Raw genomic sequence first — 21353 nt, forward strand, 5'->3', positions numbered from 1 at the left:
GGTTGACTGTAATTTGTTCTTTATTACTTTCTTCAAAAAAGGCAGGCTGGCTGTCTGTCCTTCCTTCCTTCCTTCCTTCCTTCCTTCCTTCCTTTCATTTTTGGTGCTGGGGATAGAATGGAGGTCCTGTGCATGCTAAGCACATACTCTTCCCTTGGCTATGTCTCAAGCCCCCAAAAAGGCTTATTTTAAAGGACCAATATTTTGAATTTTCACATGCCCAAAATCACTTACTTAGGTCTTTGCACATAACCAGCAATTGGCTGATAGAATTTTTTTTTTTGTTTCTATGATCCTTCCTTGAGTGCTTTATAGGTGTTTCTCCCCTGGATAATGGGAGCTGGATGATGCTGAAGCCCGGCTGGCTTTTGTTTGTTTGTTTATTTATTTCATTTATTTGTTTGAGACAGTCTCACAATATAATTCAGGCTGGCCTTGAACTCACTACAATCCTCCTGCCTCTGTCTCCTGAGTGCTGGGTTTACAGGCATGCGTCACTGTGCCTGGCTAGCCTGGTTTATTTTTTAACCCCTAAAAAGACCTTCATCTTTCTTGATTGCCCCAGAGCCTTCATCTTTAAATTTAGCAGCATTACCAGGATATATTTTATAGTCACTTCCTTCATCCTTACATAGGACATAGAAACATAGTGTACCTTTTTGATATGTAGCATAAAAGTGTATGAAAAATTTTCTTGAATTCTAATTTTATATATTCATTCTATCCCATGTTATCAGGAGGTACCTAATTATGATATGTTGAATCTTTTTACATGACTTCCTTATGTAATCCTTTCTATTCTCTTTAGATTCTGCTTATGGTTCTCTCCTTCCCTTTCCATGTTGTCAGCATTCATGTTTTACTCTTCACATTGCCGTCATTCCTGAAATCGATGAGTAATTGTCTTTTGTTTTTCTTCTGCCTGCTCATTTATCTCATTGGTTGTTCACTGGAGCGTCACTTCCAGTGAGCTCCTGTACCTTTTCTTTGTATTTTGATTTCATAGCAACAATTACTAAGTTTTTTTTTTTTTTTTTTGGTACCAGGGATAGAACTCGCTTACTATGTTTTAAAATTCATGGCACAATATTCATCTGCCCAATGAGAGCTCCTTCCCACCTTTTTTCTTCTGTCTGTAAATAGATCTTGTGTTGGTTCCCTTGTAAGTTCTCTTCTTTGATCAGATATTGTGTATTCTGGATCAAGCATTTGTAATTGTTTCTTGTTATAGCCCGAGCTGTACTGGATTAGGAGACATTTGTTGAATTATTGGATATTCTGTGTTTTGGGTTTTCCCAGACACTACTGCTCTCCAGCTGATAGACCACTCAGTGGCAAAGCCTCTCTCACCACACACTGTGTTCCCCACTCTGCATCTGTGCAGTTACTGGTTCAACTGTATGTCCTGTGCTGCCAGCATGGTACCCACTGGTATAAACAAAAGACCTTGCTTTCTTGTGTCAGAGTATGCTTCTCACTTTGGAGAATTATACTTTGCTCAGGTTTATACCTGAAATAACTGTGGAAATCCTCTGTCCATTGGCTCCTGCAGCCCTTTTTAGTTATCACTGCCTTTGCCAGTTCCCCTCTCTTCTATGACTTAAAATTTCAAGTGTCTACTAGTCTTGCCCAAGATGGAGACTACAATTTTCTGTTTTCATTGCTACTGTTCTCTGAGAGGAGGAGAAAATACCAAACTAGTAGTCTCTACCTGCAGCTCTCCTACTCTGAATAAGTCAGGCAAGGACCCAGCTGAACACCAAAGAATAATCACAATGGGCCGGGGATTTAGCTCAGTGGCACCGTGCTTGCCTTGTAAGCACAACATCCCGAGTTCAGTCCCCAGTACTACAAAAAAATAAAAAATAAAAAAAATAATAATCACAAGACCCATGATTGAAAACCAACTTCTTATTTTCTGTAGATGTCAAATTACTAAATTGGGTCTCTATCTGAAGTTGCTTTTCAGGTTACTAGAAACAAAGAGAGCCAGGCATCATAGTGTATGCCTGAGGTCCCAGCATTGTGGAAGGCTAAGGTGTAGGAGGATTGCACATTTGAACCCAGCCTGAGCAACTCACCAACTTAGTGAGACCTTGTCTCCAAATAAAAAAAGTAAAAAAGGGGGCTAGGGATGTATCTCATTGTGAAGCCCCTGGATTCAATCCCAGTGTGTGTGGGTGGGGTGGTGGGGCAGGGATAGAGAAAGAGAATATATATAGGATTAAGGCAACAGATTTGGGAGCACTTTCTAGTTAAGCAACTTTAATCTCTGGCCTTGTTTCTTGGTAGAAGAGGTTATTGCCATGGTGCTGTGGATATTACATTTATTTATTATGTTTTAAAGTCCCTTTCTTTTTCTCCCATTTGCCGTAAATTTGGCTGGCGAGAAACCCCCACTTTCTCTCTTTTGGAGGGGAGCGGTATCAGGATTAAACACGGAGCTTCATGTATATTTTATTTCAAGGCAGGTCTCACTAACTTGGCCAGACTGGCCTCAAACTGTTCCCCTCCTGCCTCACCCTCCCAGGTAGCTGGGATTATAAGCATGCATTCTCGTGCCCAGTGAGAAGCTCTACTTTTTTTGTCATGTTATGTGTATTAAGCTCTATCTTACTTTCTCTCCTTCTCTAGTCTTGAAATCAGCCATATCTCCAAGATCCTTGTTTCCTTCTGGTGGAAAAGAGTATTTAAAACCCACTATCTGGGTGGTAGGGGTGCTCATTGCTTCTAGGACATAATTTTTGTGCTGTTTTTCTGTAGACTGATTTCCAAATTAAATTTAGTCTTACACATTTCTTTCTTGCATTCTTAGATTTTATATTTGTACTTTTCTCTTGCCTTGTGTATTAGTTTTTCATTTCTAGGACAAAATAAATACCTGATGTGTACAACTTAAAGGAGAAAAGATCTATTGTGGGTCATAGTTTCAGAGGTTCCAGTCCATGGTCAGTTGGCTCCAAGACAGAATCATCATGGCAGAGAAAAGCTACAAAACTCATGGCAGCCAGAAAGCAGTCAAAGAGCCAGACAGCAAGGGGCCAGGGACCAAAAGTGGTCCCCAGGGGATGCCTCCTTGACCAATCCAGATAACCCAAACAAGATTAGCTATCACACATTGGATTCCTTTCTTAACAGTAGATTCCAGAGGTGACTCCAGATTAGTATGGAGAGCTTTACTCTGTTGTTTTGGCTGCATTACACCCCAGCATATCATTGTGTTCTGGTTTGGCATATGCAGTTAAGCATTTGTGATGATGCAGTCATGCATCATTAAAGCACTGGGGATGTGTTCTAAGAAGTGCATTGTTAGGCAATTTCATCTTTGTGTGAACCTCCTACAGTGTGCTTGATCCTACAGTCTGATAGGTGAGTCCTTCAGCATGGCTTCTTGGTACAGTCAATATACACAGTAACCTCAGGTAAGCTGCTATCAGTATGAAATGATGTCTTGCTTTACAGTACACGTTTTAATAAGTAGAAGGACACTATAGTAAAGGTGAAATGGATAGTGTAGTAAATGCAGAGACCATAACAGTGGTTAATTATTATCAAGTATTACGTACTGTATGTTATTGTATGGACTGTAGTATTATACAACTGGATCACACCCAAGGACTCACAGGTTAGGCAAGTGCTCTGCCACTGACCTACACCACCAGCTCCTTTCCTAATTTATTTTCAGGTGGTACCAAACTAGAAGCATAAAAGGTATATAGTGATTTATTTTCTCCTATATTTTCCATCACCTAAGTTCCTGTTAAATTCTCTTTGCTTTCTTTTTTTTTAAAATTATAATTTCTATTTTATTTTTTTCCCCAGAGGACAGATTTTCTTCAGTCCTTCTGGACTCACTTTAGCCAGGCATGGTAACATGTATCTATAATCCCAGCACTCCAGAGGCTGAGGCAGGAGAATTACAAGCTTGAGACTAGTCTGGGCAATATAGCAAGACCCTGTCTTAAGGGGGTCTCAGTAAAAAAAGTCTTGGAATTAATCCCCAACTACCATCCCCCCAAAAGACCTCACCTCCTTCCATGGCTTTGTGGTTGTGGGACAGCTCCAGCAAGTTTAAACAAATGGGAGTGGGGGGGGTCCTTGTTTTGGGCTTTACAGGATTAATTCCTATCCTGCTGTGAGTAGCACATCTCAGACAGTGATGTCATTTCAGTACAGCTTTGGGAACACATAGGCATTGAAGACACTTGCTTCAGAAGTGTCCCTGACAACTGACTTCTACTGTATTTCAGTTTACTGCCATTTGTGCTACGCAATTGCTTCACCAATAAGCTATGCCTCCGACCCTTAGTTGACTTAGTTTCCCAATGGCTTTGTCCTTTGGCAAATATCCGTGCAGTTCCCAGGCAGAGAATTGCTGTCTATGGCCAGGCCTTGTTGGCACAGTCATTGTTCTTTTTCTTGTCTCCTTGGCAAAGACCCAAGAGAGCCCTTTGCCTTTCTAAGGCAATTTGTTCATAGCTTTTTGGGTATCCTTTCAGTGTTTCTTCATGCAAATATAGTTAGATTCAAAAGCAGTTTTTATTTTTATTCTTTTTATCCAAAGAATATTTAATTCACATATCCCTCTTTGCTTTTTTTCATATAATATGTACTGAAAGTTTTTCATTTCAGAAATTGAGTTCCATCCTTCTTTTAGTAGCAATATAGCAGTGTGTTATATAGATCCATGTGAGGTGGCTGCTGACCCTTTATTTTCATAAATAACATCACAGTGAATAACCTTGTATCTGTCAGTACACATATGTGCATGTATATCTATAGTGTAGACTCCTAAAGTGATCAGAGGGTATGTGCAGTTGTAATTTTGATATCCTTAGGGCATCAACACCTTCCTGGGGGTTTATAACCAGTAACGCTCCCTCTATGTTTAAAAAAATCTTACTGGGGGGCCGGGGATTTAGCTCAGTGGTTCCACCGCCTGCCTGGCAAGCACAAGGACCGAAGTTCAATCCCTGGTACCGAAAAAAAAAAATCTTATGGGTGAACAATGGTGTCTCTGAGTGTTTTAAATTTTATTTCTCTTTTGAAGAATGAGAATGACCTGGGCACTGTGGTATGTGCCTGTAGTTCTAGCAGCTAATTTGGGAAGCTCAGGTAAGAGAATCCCTTGAGTTTAGGAGTTCAGGACCATCCTGGGTGACATAGTGAGATTGTCTATCTGTCTCTCTCTCTGTATTTGTGTCTGTCTGTCTGTCTCCCTGTTCCTTTCCCTCCCTCTCAGCCATACCTGGGATTGAATTCAGGGCCTTTGCACTGAGCTATGTCTCCAACTTTTTAAAAACAATTTATTCTTTTTTTGAGACAGTCTCAGTAAGTTGCCCAAGGCTTGAACATGCTCTTTTTTTTTTGCCTTAGTGTTTCATACTGCTGGGATCAGAGGCATGTGCCACTTTGTTTTTTGTTTTCTTTTTTTAGTTTTTTGGAGCAGGGTCTTACTATGTAGTTCAGACTGACCTCACACTCACTATGTAGCCCAGGCTGGCCTTGAACTCACAGAAATCCTCCTACCTAAGCCTCTGGAGCACTAGGATTATAGGCAGGTACCACCATGCCCAGATTATCTTTTCTTCCTTAAACCATTTGTTTTCTTTTTTAGTGAACTGACTGTTTACATCTTTTGCCCTTTTTTATTGAGCTGTTATTTTGCTCTTTGATTTCTAGAAACTCTTTCATAGTTTTTGGATTCTGAAAGCTTGTGTGTGGTACTGGAGATTAAACCCAAGGCCTCATCCGTGCTAGGCAAGCACCATACTGCCAAGTCACATTCCAGTCCCGGGAGGCTTTGGTAGTGAGAAAAGTGAGAAAGCTCTCTCTGGCTCTGAAGTTATAAAAGAATTCTGTTGTCTTTTCTACATGTACATTTTTTTTTTTTTTTTTTTTAGTACCAGGGTTGAACTCAGGACCTTGGGCTTCTGAGGCAGGTGGCAGCACCACTGAGCTAAATCTCCGGCCCTACACGTACATTTTTAATTGCCCGAAGTCTGATTTTGTTAGTATTTATCCTGGTATACTGTGTGAACATGGATCCAATTTTATTTTTTCCAAATGACTGTGTAGGTTTACTAGTACCATTTATTAAATAATACTTTTTCCCCCCCAAATTTGAGAAGCCAACTTTATTATAATATCACTTTTTCTTACCATTGTTAAAGTTTCAGTAACTTGCTACCAAATAATTTGACATACTCTTGCTATCCTTTTCAGTCATTGGTCAGTCATAACTGTAACTTTGTATTGTTTTAAGAATGTTTTTTCTAATAAGAAATGCTGTAAAATTGGGGGAAGTCAGTGTTTTGTGTGTTTTGTTTTTTGTTTTGAGGAGGTTTTTTTTTTGGTACCAGGGATCGAACTCAGGACCTTGCGCTTGAGAGGCAGGCAGTGGAACCACTGAGCTAAATCCCTAGCCTATAAGTCAGTGTTTTGAGAGTCACAGATTAGGGTGCTGTTAGTCATGGTTTTCTGTCAGTTTCCCCCAGGAAACTTGTCAAAACTTCCTAATATGAGAACTTTATTGTACATCTTCAGATTTTCGCATAGACTGAAGTGTAATTGTTATAGTAATGCTCACTCAAGATTGCTGAAGAGGGTTGGGGGTGTAGCTTAGTGGTAGAGTGGCTTGCCTAGCATGTGTGAGGCCCTGGATTCCATCTCCAAGCACCAACCAAAAAAAAAATTGTTATGTCGCAAGTGCAAGGACCTGGCTTCAATCCCCGGTATCACAGAAAAAAAATTGTTATGAGATGTGAATTAAATATATTGTCACTAAGAATTACTCAGTACATACTGATAACATCTACAATAAGAATGAGACAGTTTTAGGAGAAAAATCTAGGGGGTCATTTACTTCATTGGTGTGACTAAGACCAATTATCAGTTTAAGTGTGGGTTTTACAGACCAGTGAAAAAATATGAGTTGTGTGACTGGATTCTAGCACAAGATAGTAAACAGCCTTGTCTGCCTACACTGGTCTGTGGGCAAGTTGTAAGTCACATAAAATCTTTCTGTCTTTTAGTCGGCCTACTTTGTCTATCCAGCATCCACCGTCTGCAGCAATTAGTATTCAGCGTCCTGCCCAGTCACGGGATGTGACGACAAGAATCACACTACCATCTCACCCTGCATTAGGGACACCAAAACAGCAGCTTCACACGATGGCTCAGGTAAACCAGAGTTGAGGAAACGTATGTGTACTTGATGAGATAAACCCAGTGCTGTGCACAGCTTAAGGACTGGATGAAGTGGGAAATGTTCTGGCTTATAACTCTGTGTTGTGGGGTTCTCCCCACAGAAAACCATATTCAGTACTGGTACACCAGTTGCTGCAGCAACAGTAGCACCTATTTTGGCAACCAACACCCTTCCTTCAGCAACCACAGCCGGTAAGTGGTGAGCTAACTTTTCATTTCTCACCTTCAGAGAAAAAAAACAGGCTAAAAAAATTCTCTTACCTTTCTCAAGAGCTTTTCCAACACTTTTAAGAATCTGTAAGCCTAGTGTGGTGGCACACACCTGTAATCTCAGCACTTAGGAGGCTGCAGCAGGAGGATTGCAAGTTTGGGGCCAGCCTGAGCTACATAGTGAGTTCAGGGCCAGCCTGTACTACATAGCAAGAGCCTGTCCCACTCACCCCCAGAAATAATCTGTAATGTGTGCAGAGAGGCCTTTGTTAAAGAATTTCCTTTTCTCCCTCATTTCAGGATCTGTGTCACACACACAAGCTCCCACGAGTACAATTGTTACCATGACAATGCCCTCCCATTCATCCCACGCGACTGCTGTGACCACCTCCAACATCCCAGTTGGTAAGTGCTGTGTGACCCTCACACAGAAGCCTCTCAGGAATTTTTCAGCCCCTTGACCAGGCCCTCAAGTTGTTGTTTAGTACCGGTTGTTTTTTAATTGCTGATTTTCAGAACAGCACTGAATCTGACTTTTAGTAGTATTTGATATACAGATTTGGCATTGATGTTTGAAAAAAGAAAAAACAGTCTTTGAGTGCTCAAAGTAAACTTTAACTCTGATTTTGACTTCCTTCTCAAACTTTACCTCTTCTTTGTGTACCTTGTATAGAAATGTTAACTTTACTGATAGAAACAGGAAAAACTGTCTGGAATGAGGAGAATGTGTACACTGGTAGATGGTTCAGAGAAGAATCTCTGGGTAGTAGTGTAGCAGTGGGAGAGCACTAAACCGTGAGGTGGTCACGGTTTTCTTCTGCGTGCTGCCCCAAGGGACTTCATGACCATCTTGTAATTTCTTTCAACTTTGTTTAGTCCATTGTTAGGTATATGCATTTTTTGGTTTTATGAGACAGGGTCTCACTGTGTAGCCCAGGCTAGCCTCATACTCATTATGTGGCCCCAGCTGGCCTTGAACTTGCAGTCCTCTTGCCTTAGCCTTCCCAGTGCTGATTATAGGTGTGCACCACCATTCCCGGCTACGTGTGTTGTTTGAATATTGAATCTTTAGTTTTTTGCAGCTAAATATTAGTCATCAGTTGGCAATGGTTGGCAAACTTTTTCTGGAAAGCCAGATAGTAAACATTTTAGGCTTTAAAGGCCGCATAGGTCTGTGTCACAACTGCTCAACTCTGTTTTTTGTATAATGAAAGCAGCCATGGATTGTACATACACAAGGAGTGTGCCTCTTTTCCAAGAAGACTTGGCTTATAGAAAGAGAAATGTAAATTTCTTATCATTTTCATAGTTCATGAAGTACTCTTGATTTTTTCCCCCCTAACCATTTAAAAATGGAAACCTATTTCTAGTGCATAGGCCATACCTAAACAGGCAGCAGGCTGGATTGGTCCACAGGGCTGTGGGTTGCCATTGTCTGTTGTAGGGACTGATATCTTGTTGCCACCACATCCAAAGCAGAGTCTGAGACCAAGAGGCAGAAAACAGCTCTTGTAGACTCAAGAGCCGCAAGGCTTTAGTTTCTAATGTTTTCCCTGATTTGGTTCTGTAATGATGAATGTGCTATCTTTATTTTGAGATAGGGTCTTGGTTTGCAGTTCAGACTATCCTTGAGCTCACTGTGTAGCCCAGGCTGGCCTTGAACTCAGCAGTCTTCCTGCCTCAGCCTCTGGAGTGCTGGGATTACAGGCATGCACCACCACACCTGGATGAATGTGCCATCTTACTGTTCTCTACTCCCAAAGATATTAGGTAGCTGCCCTATTTTTTTTTTTTTTCCCTTGTTACTGGGCATCAAACTCGACCTTGTGCTTGCAACCTATTTTTAACATAGTGTATTTTTAGAAGTAAGGCTATTTGGGCTGGGGATATAGCTCAGTGACGCCCTTGTGCCTCACAAGCACAAGTTTCTGAGTTCAATCCCTGGTACCTGAAGGAAAAAGAAATAAGGCTGCCTTTTTTTGTTGTTGTTGTTTTTCGATGAGGACACATAGACAAACTGAACTGTCAAAAGTCCATTGACCTGACATAGAGGTGTGGCTTCCCTATTTGCCAGTCCCTTTCTTCTTCTACTTATGAGAAGGGTAATGACTCCCCAAGCTCCTCAGTGACCCTTGAGGACACTTTTCTGGAATAGTGGTCCAAGCCAAGAAGTTTCCACTCTCCTTCTAGGTAAGCAGGGCCACACCAGCCTATGTGCTTAGCCCCACAAAAAGACTTTAGCAGAGAGAATCCTGAGGCCAGTCTTTCTTGTCCTGCTCACTGTGACTTGACAGTAAATTGAGCCAACTTGTCTCATACTCTTTTCAGATTCATTTTTATGGAAACAAGTTTGTTATATATGAATATGTATTGCTTTAGTCTCAGTGCACTTCTGTTGGAAAAGACTGAATTATTCCATATTGTCATTCAGACCATTTTCTGGCTTTACCTGATAGTGTCATCAGCTATCTTCAGTCCCGTAAGAACAGAGCTAAGTCTTTTTAACTTTTGTAGTCAGGAACATCACTTAAGAATCTGTAACTACCAAGAAACTCAGACCAATAAAGAAAGATTTGTGCCTTAGGGGGATGTTGGTTTTCCTTTGACACACACCCCCCGACATACACACGGTTTTGAACAGGTTCTTTTTGTTAGTGTTCTGGTGTCCTCCTAACAGATCACACTGGAAGTAAACTCACTACAAGTATCAGGGGACATAAATGTGTTCACTCCTAAATTCCATTAGGTTATGCTCTATCTAGTTTTGTTTTCTTATATAATAATCCAGGTTTTTTTTTTGTTGCATCATAATGGGATCTTTCTTAAAAGTTGAGAGGGAAAACCCAGTATAACTCCAGAGAATTGATTTTCAAGTTAATGTTTACGAGATATATTGAAATCAGTTCAGTGGCTTTTCCTAAGTTGTCCTTGCTTTTTGCAGTTGACATTAAATCTTGAATTTAGCTGTTGTTGCTAAACAATGTGGACCATATTAGGTTATGGGGAAAAAGCCTGGCTCTGGTATAGAATGTAAACTCTGCCATTTTTGCATTTAAAATTTTGTTGATTTTTGTTTTTTAAGAGTTTACTCCCGTTTGGCTGGCCATTCTTCACTTCTGCATGGTGGCCCACCCTCACACTGTAGGGTGCAGTTCTTTTCTTTCTTTATGTTTTTTTTTGGGGGGAGGGGGTTGGTACCGGGGAATCAAACTCAGGACCTTGCACTTGTGAGGCAGGCTCAGTGCCACTAATCCAAATACCTGGCCCTGTACTTCTTTTCTTTTACTTGGCCCAGACTTGCTCTGCAGAACCTGTTTCTTTTCCTACCTTTAATAAAATTTTGCTACCATTTTTAAAAAAAAGTTTACTCCCTTTTACAAGGAGGAGGCCTTTAAGAAGCTAGGTTGAGAGAAAAAGGTCTGGTTCCTGATACTTTATAATAATCATTACCCAAACTTTAACAAGTAACAATATGAATACATCAGTGGATTATTAGACAAATAATTCAGTTGAATCTTTTTTACTCATCTTTTATTTATTTTGATTAAATCTAAAACTCTAGGCATATAACTTGTTTGCATTTGTGAAATTGCTGTTAGCCAAGAATGTTTTGGCATGTCAGTAAAAACATGTGATTGTTAATGTAATGGACTTCGATGTTTGTAGCTAAGGTGGTGCCTCAGCAGATCACACACACTTCTCCAAGGATCCAGCCTGATTATTCTGCAGAGAGAAGTAGCCTGATTCCCATTTCAGGACACCGGGCCTCTCCAAATCCTGTGGCCATGGAAACACGAAATGACAACAGGTAGTAGTCAGTGTACCAATTTACCCTGTATCAATGTGTTATTAATTGTTTGGAATTTTCAAGAAAACAAAATGTCCTACAAATATGGATAATTTCTGTTTTAAGGAACTGTGCTTTATTTGTTAAGCCATTCTCCTTTGAACGGATGTTATCCTGATTCATTTTTGTTTTCTTTATCTTGAGCCATTTGAAAGTCAGGGTTGGGCCAGGAATTTAGCTCAGTGGCACCGTGCCTGCCTCGAAAGCTCAAGGTCCTGAGTTTGATCCCCTGTACTGGAAAAAAAAAAAAGCAAGTCAGGTTTGAGGCATCATAACCTTTACCTATAAGTACCTCCATTTGCAATACCTCAGAGCAGTATATTCTCTTTCTTGACCACAGTTACAGATACCTGAAGCAATACTTTATCTTCTATTTCATATATTGACATTTTTTAAGGAGTATACTTAGGTCAAGCTGGGCATGGTGGTATATGCCTATAATCCCAGGACTCTGGGAGGCTGAAACAAGAATTGCAAGTTCCAGCCCACCCTAGGCAACTTAGCCACTTAGCAAGACCCTGTCTCAAAAAGGCCTGGTGATTGTAGCTAACTGTGAAGGCCCAGGTTTGATCCCAGTATCTTAAAAAAAAAAAAGAATATGTGTATACCAGTTGTTTGGTAAAATATTCTTTGATTTGGTTTTGTCGGGCCAGGGATTTAGCTCAGTGGTTCTGCCACCTGCCTCGCAAGTGCATGGCCCCAAGTTTGATCCCTGGTACCAGAAAAAAAAAAGAGTTCGCTTTTGGGCCGGCGATTTAGCTCAGTGGTTTTGCCGCCTGCTGCGCAAGTGCAAGGACCTGAGTTCGGTCCCCGGTCCCCCCCGCCAAAAAACAGATTCTTGATTTGATTTTGTCACATGTTTCCTTATGGTTAGATTCAATTTACACATTTTTGTAAAGCTCACTTAAGTGATATGTTCTCCCTGATGTTATATCAGAGAGTTCACATTATCCATTTGCCCTAGTATTGGTTATATTAATTACTTAATGAAGGTGATCTCTGCCATTTTTTCTTACTGTAAAGGCATATTTTTCTCCTTTGCAAACAAATATTCCTTATGGAAAAACTTTGAGACTATAAAAATCCTGTTCTTCAGTTAACTTATACTCAATTTTAGTATCAGTGATTCTTGGCTGAATTATTGATAGTTGCAAAATAGTGACTTTTTCTGTTATTTCTTCTACATTTATAAGTTGGCGTGCTGATATGAATTAACTTTTTCTTATCCACATTTTTTATTTTGAATATTTTTTTAAAACATTCTGGATATAAGGATTTGGTTTTGTTCATTAGTATAATCCATTAATGTCATTTACTTTGGTATTCAAATGGTCTCTAGTTTGGCTTTTGGGTGCCCCTTCAAATTACTACTGTGGGTTTACTGTGTCCCCTCCAGTCTAGATCTTCTGATAACTGCAGATCTTACTGAGTACTAGAATCTGCTGCTTTTCCCAAGGAGCCTTTTAATGATTTAGAAGCCAACATCTAGGTATTAGGTCTTTTGCTTTGGATTATTACTTCTCTGGGTCCTTCAACAAGCAGAGGTACGAAGTAGGTGAGATTTTTCAAACATTTGAATACATGCTGATAGCTCTAGTTCCACCTTATTCCTTTCCCCATTTTATGTTTCTGTCTCCTCTCCCAGTGAGAATCCAGTACCTTGTACATAAAGTTGTTTCAGAATTGGATAATTTTTAAACATTCCTATTTGATTATTATATATAGGGATGTTTATAGCTTTTGTATTGACTTTGGGCCCATCTACCTTGTCTTCCCATGATAAACCTTATTTGATCATTATGTATTTAATTTTATAAGAGATTTGTTTTACTTAGGAATTTTTGTGTCATTGTAGAGAGTTAGATCCATTTGTAATCTTTACTCTCTTTGTCCAGTTTTCATGTCAAGACTATAGAGCTCAAAAAATAAGTTGGATCTCATTTCTTTTTGTGGTCTCTGAATCAGTTTGTATGAGATTGGGGTTATCTGTTTTATATATGTTCAATAAAATTTGCCAATAAAAACATTCTGTCTTACAAGTGGGAATGAGCAGGAAATATTCTTGATTACTGAATTTGCGAGTCGCTTTTGCTCATTGTTATTCTCAAAAATTACCCATAAAATATTAAGCTACATTTATTGACTTAAGTATTTTCAATAACTTATTTTGTAAATGCTTATACCCTCTAGGTATATGTCCCTTGACCTAAGAAGTTGGGGCACAGTTTGGGAGAAGCTGGTATGCTAATTATAAAGGGTATCAAATCTAGGTGAGAGGATCATTGGAAGGTAAAAAAGTAAATAACCACTTTGTTTCGTGTGTTGTGTGCTCTATCCCTAGACCATCTGTTCCTGTGCAGTTTCAGTACTTTTTGCCAACTTACCCACCCTCTGCATACCCCCTGGCTGCACACACCTACACCCCAATCACCAGTTCTGTGTCCACTATTCGACAGTACCCAGGTATGATCCCAATTCTAAGATGACATTTTACATTTTCATTTTTTCCAGCAATAAAAAATTAATCAGGGAGGGTTTCCAGTACGGAGTTTAATTATTCTACCTTCTATTTTCAGATTCAGATAAGGCTTAAATGTGAAGCCGTAAGGCCTTTAATTCCATCTTTGTGATCTGTGGAAAGGTTGTTACTTATTAATAATATTTGCAAATTTGATCCCGCCCTCAGGATAATCATGTTAACAGTAATTTTATTAAAATAATAGTGTAGTTAAAATGAATAAAGCTTACTTTCACAGAACTTCTGTTGTTTTGTGGGATATCTGTTAATTTTTAATTTTAGCCCAGGTATATTTGTGCCTTGCCAGCCTGATTGATTTTTTGGTAATTCTCCAGAAAAAACAATCTCTAAATCTGAATTTGTGTGAGCTTTGCTTGTGGGACCCTTGGCTCATTTTAGACCTCAGAAACCCTGATTATCCAGATTATGGACCTTATCCTCCTGCTGTGTGGTCCTGTATGGCAGCCAGAGCTCATGTGCAGATGATTGCTTGAAGACAGGTGTCAGTGCAAATGAAGAACTGAGAGCCAGGCATGGTGGTATCCACCTGTAATCCTAGCACTCAGGAGGCTGAGGCAGGAGGTTCACCACGAGTTTGAGGCCATCCTGGGCTACATAGTGAATTCTAGGCCAGCCTGGATCACAGAGTGAAACCCTGTCTCAAAAAGCCAAAAAGGAAAAAAGAAAACAAACTAAATGAAAAATTGATTGCTTTATTTGAGAAGTTTTGGGCTGGGGATTTAGCTCTGTGGCACTGTGCCTGCCTTGCAACCACAAGGTCCTGAGTTTGATCCCCGGCACCAAAAAAAAAAAATTAGAGGAGTTTCAGACATGTTTTAAACTACTTTTTCACTCATACACTCTATGAAATAAAAATATAAGTTAAATTCTTCTGATAAAAATTTAGAGGGCCGGGGATTTAGCTCAGTGGTTCTGCCGCCTGCCTCGCAAGCGCAAGGACCCGAGTTCAATCCCCGGTACCAAAAAAAAAAGAAAAAAATTTAGTATCTGAATTGAGATGTGCTTTAAGAGTAAAATGCACTCTAGATTTCTAATACACAATAAAGAATGTAAAATATCTTAATAATTTTATATTGATTATATTTTTAAAGGTAATATTTTGGATATACTGGGTTAAATAAAATTTATTATTAAGATTAATTTGACCTGTTTTTACTTTTTTTTTGACACAATATCTTGATATGCACTTCAGGCTGGCTTTGAACTGACTGGCTTAATAATATTAATATTAATAATATTTTTGGTCATCTTGTATTTAAATAATTGGACTGGCAAGTGGCTATAAGCATAGCAAACTTGCTGGAAGTAGGGTTTTCAGATGTGTGGAGCTTTGCATGGACCAGAGTTCCTGACTTTAGTGATTATGAGTACTTTTTAAAGATTTTTTTTTTTTTTTTGGCATAAGTCAGCTTATGGTGAAGTAACCCTGTCAATAAAAATACAGAGAGGGGCCCGGGGATTTAGCTCAGTGGTTCTGCCACCTGCCTCACAAGCAGAAGGTCCTGAGTTCGATCCCTGGTACCAAAATAAAAAAAAATACAGAAAGTTTATAGTTAAGATGGCATATTGAGGTGCCCCTGTCTCTTCAGTATACATACTCTTACTTTTTTCTTTCTGAGTGTGTAACGTAATATTTCTAATAATTTGCAGAAAGACAATATTACATTAGTAGGAAGTGAAAAGAAAAAATAGTTCTTAGTATACAGTTTCAAGTAGCTGTGGTTTTTCTTGTTTTATTTTGTTCTTTAATGGTACAAAGTTTTAAAATTTTCCTGGGAAACATTTTCATTTTTTAAAACTAGAGTACACTTTATATTGTTATTATAATATTTCAGTGAACACATTCTTTAATATACCAAAAGGGATTTAGCTAAATTATATATAGGATTTAGATCTTATGCAGTGGAAAACTCTGTTTTCATTTTAGTAGTTTTTCCTTATGTGGACCATACCTAATCAGAGCTAAGCTTCTGGTAGTCAACATTTCTCCTAATTTTTAGTTTCAGCTCAGGCTCCAAACTCTGCCATCACAGCTCAGACTGGTGTTGGGGTAGCATCTACAGTCCATCTGAACCCCATGCAATTGATGACAGTGGATGCATCACATGCACGACATATCCAGGGGATCCAGCCCGCACCCATCAGTACACAGGGGATACAGCCAGCACCCATCGGGACACCAGGGATACAGCCAGCACCAATTGGCACACAGGGAATCCACTCAGCAACTCCAATCAACACTCAAGGGCTTCAGCCTGCACCAGTGGGTACTCAACAACCACAGCCTGAAGGAAAGACTTCAGGTAAATTTAAGTCTTTACGTGGAAGGTGCTATGGTGAAAAGAAGTGTATTTGGGTTTTAATCCTGGCTCTGCAACTTGCTGTTTTTGTGGTTTCTGGTAATATCTGTAGGCCCTAGTTTCTTCTGAATTGCTTAGAGTTGCAACTCTTCTGAGTTGCTTAGAACTAACTTTTCTTTGTAAACATTAGAAATAGCATACAAACAGCCTGATATGCATTTGCATATTGTGAGAAGCAGTCTATAAAACACACTTAATTGAGGGAACAGATTTACCTTACAAGTAGTGTTCTCATTTAGTTTACGACTTGTGAGAGACCAAATAGGAAGAATGAAGCCTAATTTGGCCTCCTTGGTGAGCAATAAGAAGAAGGGCAGCATGCAAGCATGCTGATATGCTGCAGGAAAAAGTAAAAACACCTGAGATCTTGTTTACCCAGACAAGTGCCATGGAGGGAGGGAGACAAATGAGTCCTGTGGAACCCTAATTGTTTGTGCCTGTGTCTGAGTGAATAAAGCTGAGGCGCACTAGTCACCTGGGGCACTCTGCTGAAGGGAGATGAGCCCTCTGCTGCCCCACCCCCACCCCCATTTTAACCTGATTCTGACTCTTTACTTACATCCTCATCGCCCCTTGGTCAGGTTCGAGCTCAGAGACTGGTTCCTACAACGACTGTCTTCAGATTTGTATGTAAAGCTGTAAAATCTTATACTAATGTTATCTCATGTTGTCAGTGCCTACAAAGAAGTACTACTAGAATAAATATTTTGTAAAATAGAATATGTCCCTATGTTTGGAGTGTTAGCTAATTAGCTACTTCTCTGATGTGCTCGACACATTTTCACTGTCTTGAACACTGGTGGTCCATGCATGACTGTCCCATCAGGCAGCTTGTACTATCAAATTGCTTTTTTTGGTCTTTTTACTAATAAAATTAATGAGAAGTCTATAAATGGACCAATCTAGCTGGTGCTTGAATTTGAATACTTAACTGTCCAAATATAAATTAACATTATTTATACCAATTAATTATTAAATTAACAAATCTGTTTTATTAAATGAAAAGAAATTTATTCCATTTAAAAAACATATTATACATAAAGGCAGCTGATTTTTGTGGAGCGTGCAGAATACCATAACGTTTGGCTTTTTTGCAGTAACAGTGGCACCCATGTTTTCAGAGTCACGCATGTGCCACTAGTGTTTCAAGCTGTCAGGATGATCAAATTCAAATCAGAGCTGCCCGGAAGCAAGATAAAAGAATTATGGCCCATCCTGCACATGTTAAAGAAAAATTGTTTCTCATCCAGAGTGTTGATCTTAAAGATCATCTTTTACAGCAGAGCATGATGCCGCATACTTATAATCCCAGCACTCAGGGAGGCTGAGGCAGGAAGGTTACAAGTTGAAGATGTTGTCTCAAAAATATAATGTCTTTTACATGAACTATAAAATGAATAGGTAACTTAGAAGTAAATTTTTGTTTTGTTTTGCTTTTAGTTGTTTTTGAAGTGCTGGGAATCAAACCAAGGTCTTAACATATACTAAACAAGTGGTCTGCCACTGAGCTATATCTTTGGTCTAAAACTGAGAATTTTAATTGCTATGTAGGTCTTTGTGTTTGTTGCCTCAAGGACCTTTGACCTATATTCTCATCCCTTTTCTTATTTTTATTTTTATTTTTATTTTGAGATAGGGTCTCACTAAATTGCTCAGGCTGTGCTGGAACATGTGATCCTCCTGTCTCAGCCTCCCAGAGTGCTAGAATTATAGGTGTGCACCATGACATTCAACCTGCTATATAGATCTTGAATTTATTTAATCAGTCTTCTCAAACTCTTACTAAATGACTGTGATAGAGGTGCGATTTGCCCATAATAGCCCAGTTGGAAGGATGGTACACCTGCATCTATAATGGTGTATAATTGTTTTTTTGGTTTTTTTTTTTTTTTTGTACCAGGGATTGAATTCAGGACCTTGCACTTGTGAGGCAGGTGGCAGCATACTGAGCTAAATCCCCGGCTCCCTAAGAAACTTGTTTGGCATTGACTACTATGAAATTGCTGTTTTTATAGGTCAAAAACTGTCAGTGCAAGTAGTTTGTGATTATGGTTGCCAGTATTTTGATGCTAACTTTATGTAATTAAAATACCTGTTGGATGAGTGTCTTCCTAAGGATAAACTGGAGGATAGCCCCGTTCTTAGAATGAAGGGGAGTCGTGTTTCCAGAAACTGCATTAGCCCCTCTTGTAAGGGTACTTTAGAACATGCTATCAAGCCAGCATGTTGGTCTTCATTTTATTAGACTTTTAGTTTTCCCATTTTTAAAATAGAGATTTAAAATAGAGGTTATAATCATAAGAATTATGTAAGTAAAAAAATGTAGAGATATTTTGCTAGATACTCTGTGTACTTTGTCTGTCTTACTAGTAACTGATATAGAACAAAGAAAAAAGTAAGTATATCATTCTGTCAGTGTATCAGAATAGATTTCCTAACCTTCCCCACTGTGCTGTCTGCTTTAAAGCATTTGCTGTCCTTACTCTTTTTTTTTTTTTTCAAAGCTAGGGATTAAACTCAAGGGCATGCTAGGTATTCTCTATCACTGAACTACATCTCTCTCCCCAGATCTCTTTATCCCTTTTTTGCCCCCCAGGTACTGGGGATTGAACCCCGGGCCTTTGCACTGTTTTATGTGACATTTTAGTAGTTTCTTCTCTTTCATTTTCTTCATTGTTCTTTTCTGCCACCTCTCTTTCCTTCAGCAGTGGTGTTGGCAGATGGAGCCACGATTGTAGCCAATCCTATCAGCAATCCATTCAGTGCTGCTCCCGCAGCAACCACGGTGGTGCAGACCCACAGCCAGAGTGCTAGCACCAATGCTCCTGCCCAGGGCTCATCTCCCCGGCCAAGCATCCTCCGGAAAAAACCTGCAGCAGATGGGTAAGTAGATCTGGAGGTGCTAAGTGATGCCTCTAATTCTGGATGTAACTGGCATAAACAGTAGGCTCTCGTAGCCAATGCAGGAAACAACCTAAGCTTTCATCTCTGTGACATTTTTAAATTTCCTCCAAAACATCCTGACTTGAGGATTATTTGGGAGAATCTCGCCCAGCTCAGACTGTAAGAAATGAGGAATCTTCAAGTCAGTGGGGTTTTCAGTTTCTAAGTATCTGTGCTGCTCTTGGAGATCTCATTGGTTCTCGAAGTTTAATCACACAGCTGTAGCATAAAGTTTTGCTAAGGACAAGTCATTTTCAAAGAGTATTAAGGCTGCTCGTAGTTGATGGTGTTTTGTGTTGCTATGGAAGTTTCTCCATTGATGGGTCATAGGAAGGTGTGTGCTGTGCTATTACATATTCTGGTGATGGGAGGTGAGCAGCACATTTCAGAGAAGGGAGTTTCTGTGGCTCTGCTGAGCTGATAACATCAGCATTGGAAGATTAACCACTGAACAGTTCACCCTGAGCTCACTGGGCACTGTGTTTGTTTATGTCCTGACTGTCCCCAGCTTCGCTCGGGAAGGTGGGGAAGGTGTCGTTTCAACCAGTCCATTCTTATTTGCACGAGATAGACTAGTATGTTTGTTTATTTGTTTTATATCCACTATTTTGTGCATACTTTTTAATTTAGAATGTTGTATACACCTTTGATATTTGTTTCTAGTGAACTCTAATAAGTTCTGGTTATTTTACTGATTTGTGTTTATTTGTGAAAAAAATCCCTATAATTTTGTGCTATAATCTATTGTAAAAACTTATAAGTACATTAGATATAGTTTGTTGTTGTTTGGGTTTTTTGGGTTTTTTTTTGGTTCTGGGGATCAAACTTGGGACCTTCTGCTTGCGAGGCAGGTGACAGAACTACTGAGCTAAATCCCTGGCCCTAGATATAGTTTTTTATACTTCTCCAGAACTTAGTGATATTCTTCTATAATACAAAACAGACACTGAGGCTGAATAGGAAGGAAGTCCGAAAAGATCTGCAAAAGAAAAAACTGAAAAAGGGAGAAATGTTGGCATTTCAGAGAGCAAAAGTCTGTGTTATGAAATGGAAAGACCAAAAAGACATCTTCTTACTGTCAACTATTCAAAATATAGAAATGATAGAACTTGAAAGAAGTGAAACTAAACAAATCCCAATAGTGGTTGATGATTATAAAAATTCTGTGGGTCGTGTTGACAGAGTTGACCAACATCTAACAAGCTATCTATCCTGTAATCAAAAGTGAGGAGAAAATGTTATTATAAAATAGTTATGCACCTTCTGGACCAAACAATATGGAACTTGTTTATTATTTATTCAAAACAAGGGGGTTCATTTACAGTTTAGATTGGGTCTGATAGTCTAAATAATTGAAAAATATGGGATAGCAAAATACCAACCAGGATGTCCATTATCAACATCTTCACCATTATATTTAGTGGATAGACATTTTATTGAAATTATACCACCCACAGAAAAAAATGAAAGGCCAACGACAGTATAAAGTGCGTTCAAAGAAAGACACTAGGGCCGGGGATTTAGCTCAGGAGTGCCACCGCCTGCCTCACAAGCACAAGGTCCTGAGTTTGATCCCTGTATCAAAAAAAAGAAAGACAATAAGGAAAAAGAATTCTGAAAGAGACTAGATGCTACTGTCCAGATTGTAACATTGCATTGTGTTGAATGTTGTAAGATGTTATTGAAATCAAAGATTATTGAATAAATTCAATAAAAGTATTGTTTTCTATATTTTGTATTACATTATCTTATAAAAATAAGCAATTGTTGGTCATCCTGTATTTAAATAATTGGACTGGCAAGTGGCTAAAGCATAGCAAACTTGCTGGAAGTAGGGTTTTCAGATGTGCAGAGCTTTGCATGGACCAGAGTTCCTGACTTTAGTGATTATGAGTACTTTTTAAAGATTTTTTTTTTTTTTTTTTTTGGTATAAGTCAGCTTATGGTGAAGTAACCCTGTCAATAAAAGTACAGAGAGGGGGCCGGGGATTTAGCTCAGTGGTTCTGCCACCTGCCTCATAAGCAGAAGGTCCTGAGTTTGATCCCTGGTACCAAAAAAAAAAAAATACAGAAAGTTTATAGTTAAGATGGCAGATTGAGGTGCCCCTGTCTCTTCAGTATACATACTCTTACTTTTTTCTTTCTGAGTGTGTAACTTTTTGTATATGTGGTACTGGGGATTGAATCTAGGACCTTTACCTTCCTTTTTTTTTTTTTGTTTTAAATTTTTCAGACAGTGCTTTAT

At 39.1% G+C, this 21353-nt stretch overlaps 1 protein-coding gene across 7 annotated transcripts in view; it reads left to right on the plus strand.

Annotated features, from left to right (window-relative positions):
• Positions 1–21353, plus strand: part of LOC101726564 (histone deacetylase complex subunit SAP130) — an 81791-nt gene that overhangs the window by 17527 nt on the left and 42911 nt on the right. For 4 of the 7 annotated variants that reach the window (XM_087198906.1, XM_087198915.1, XM_087198907.1 and 1 more), the window contains exons 8-14: positions 7035–7182; positions 7311–7401; positions 7720–7824; positions 11086–11227; positions 13608–13729; positions 15806–16108; positions 18874–19048. In XM_087198906.1, the coding sequence (XP_087055032.1) occupies positions 7035–7182; positions 7311–7401; positions 7720–7824; positions 11086–11227; positions 13608–13729; positions 15806–16108; positions 18874–19048 (1086 nt within the window). Of the gene's footprint in view, positions 1–7034; positions 7183–7310; positions 7402–7719; positions 7825–11085; positions 11228–13607; positions 13730–15805; positions 16109–18870; positions 19049–21353 lie in introns of all 7 variants that reach the window. The other 3 variants (XM_087198887.1, XM_087198910.1, XM_087198898.1) reach the window with 1 other exon arrangement.

This window comes from Heterocephalus glaber, unplaced genomic scaffold, assembly GCF_053883595.1.
Source record: "Heterocephalus glaber isolate CG9 unplaced genomic scaffold, H.glaber_assembly_v1.0 deba00000347, whole genome shotgun sequence".
Taxonomy (NCBI): Eukaryota; Metazoa; Chordata; class Mammalia; order Rodentia; family Bathyergidae; genus Heterocephalus; species Heterocephalus glaber.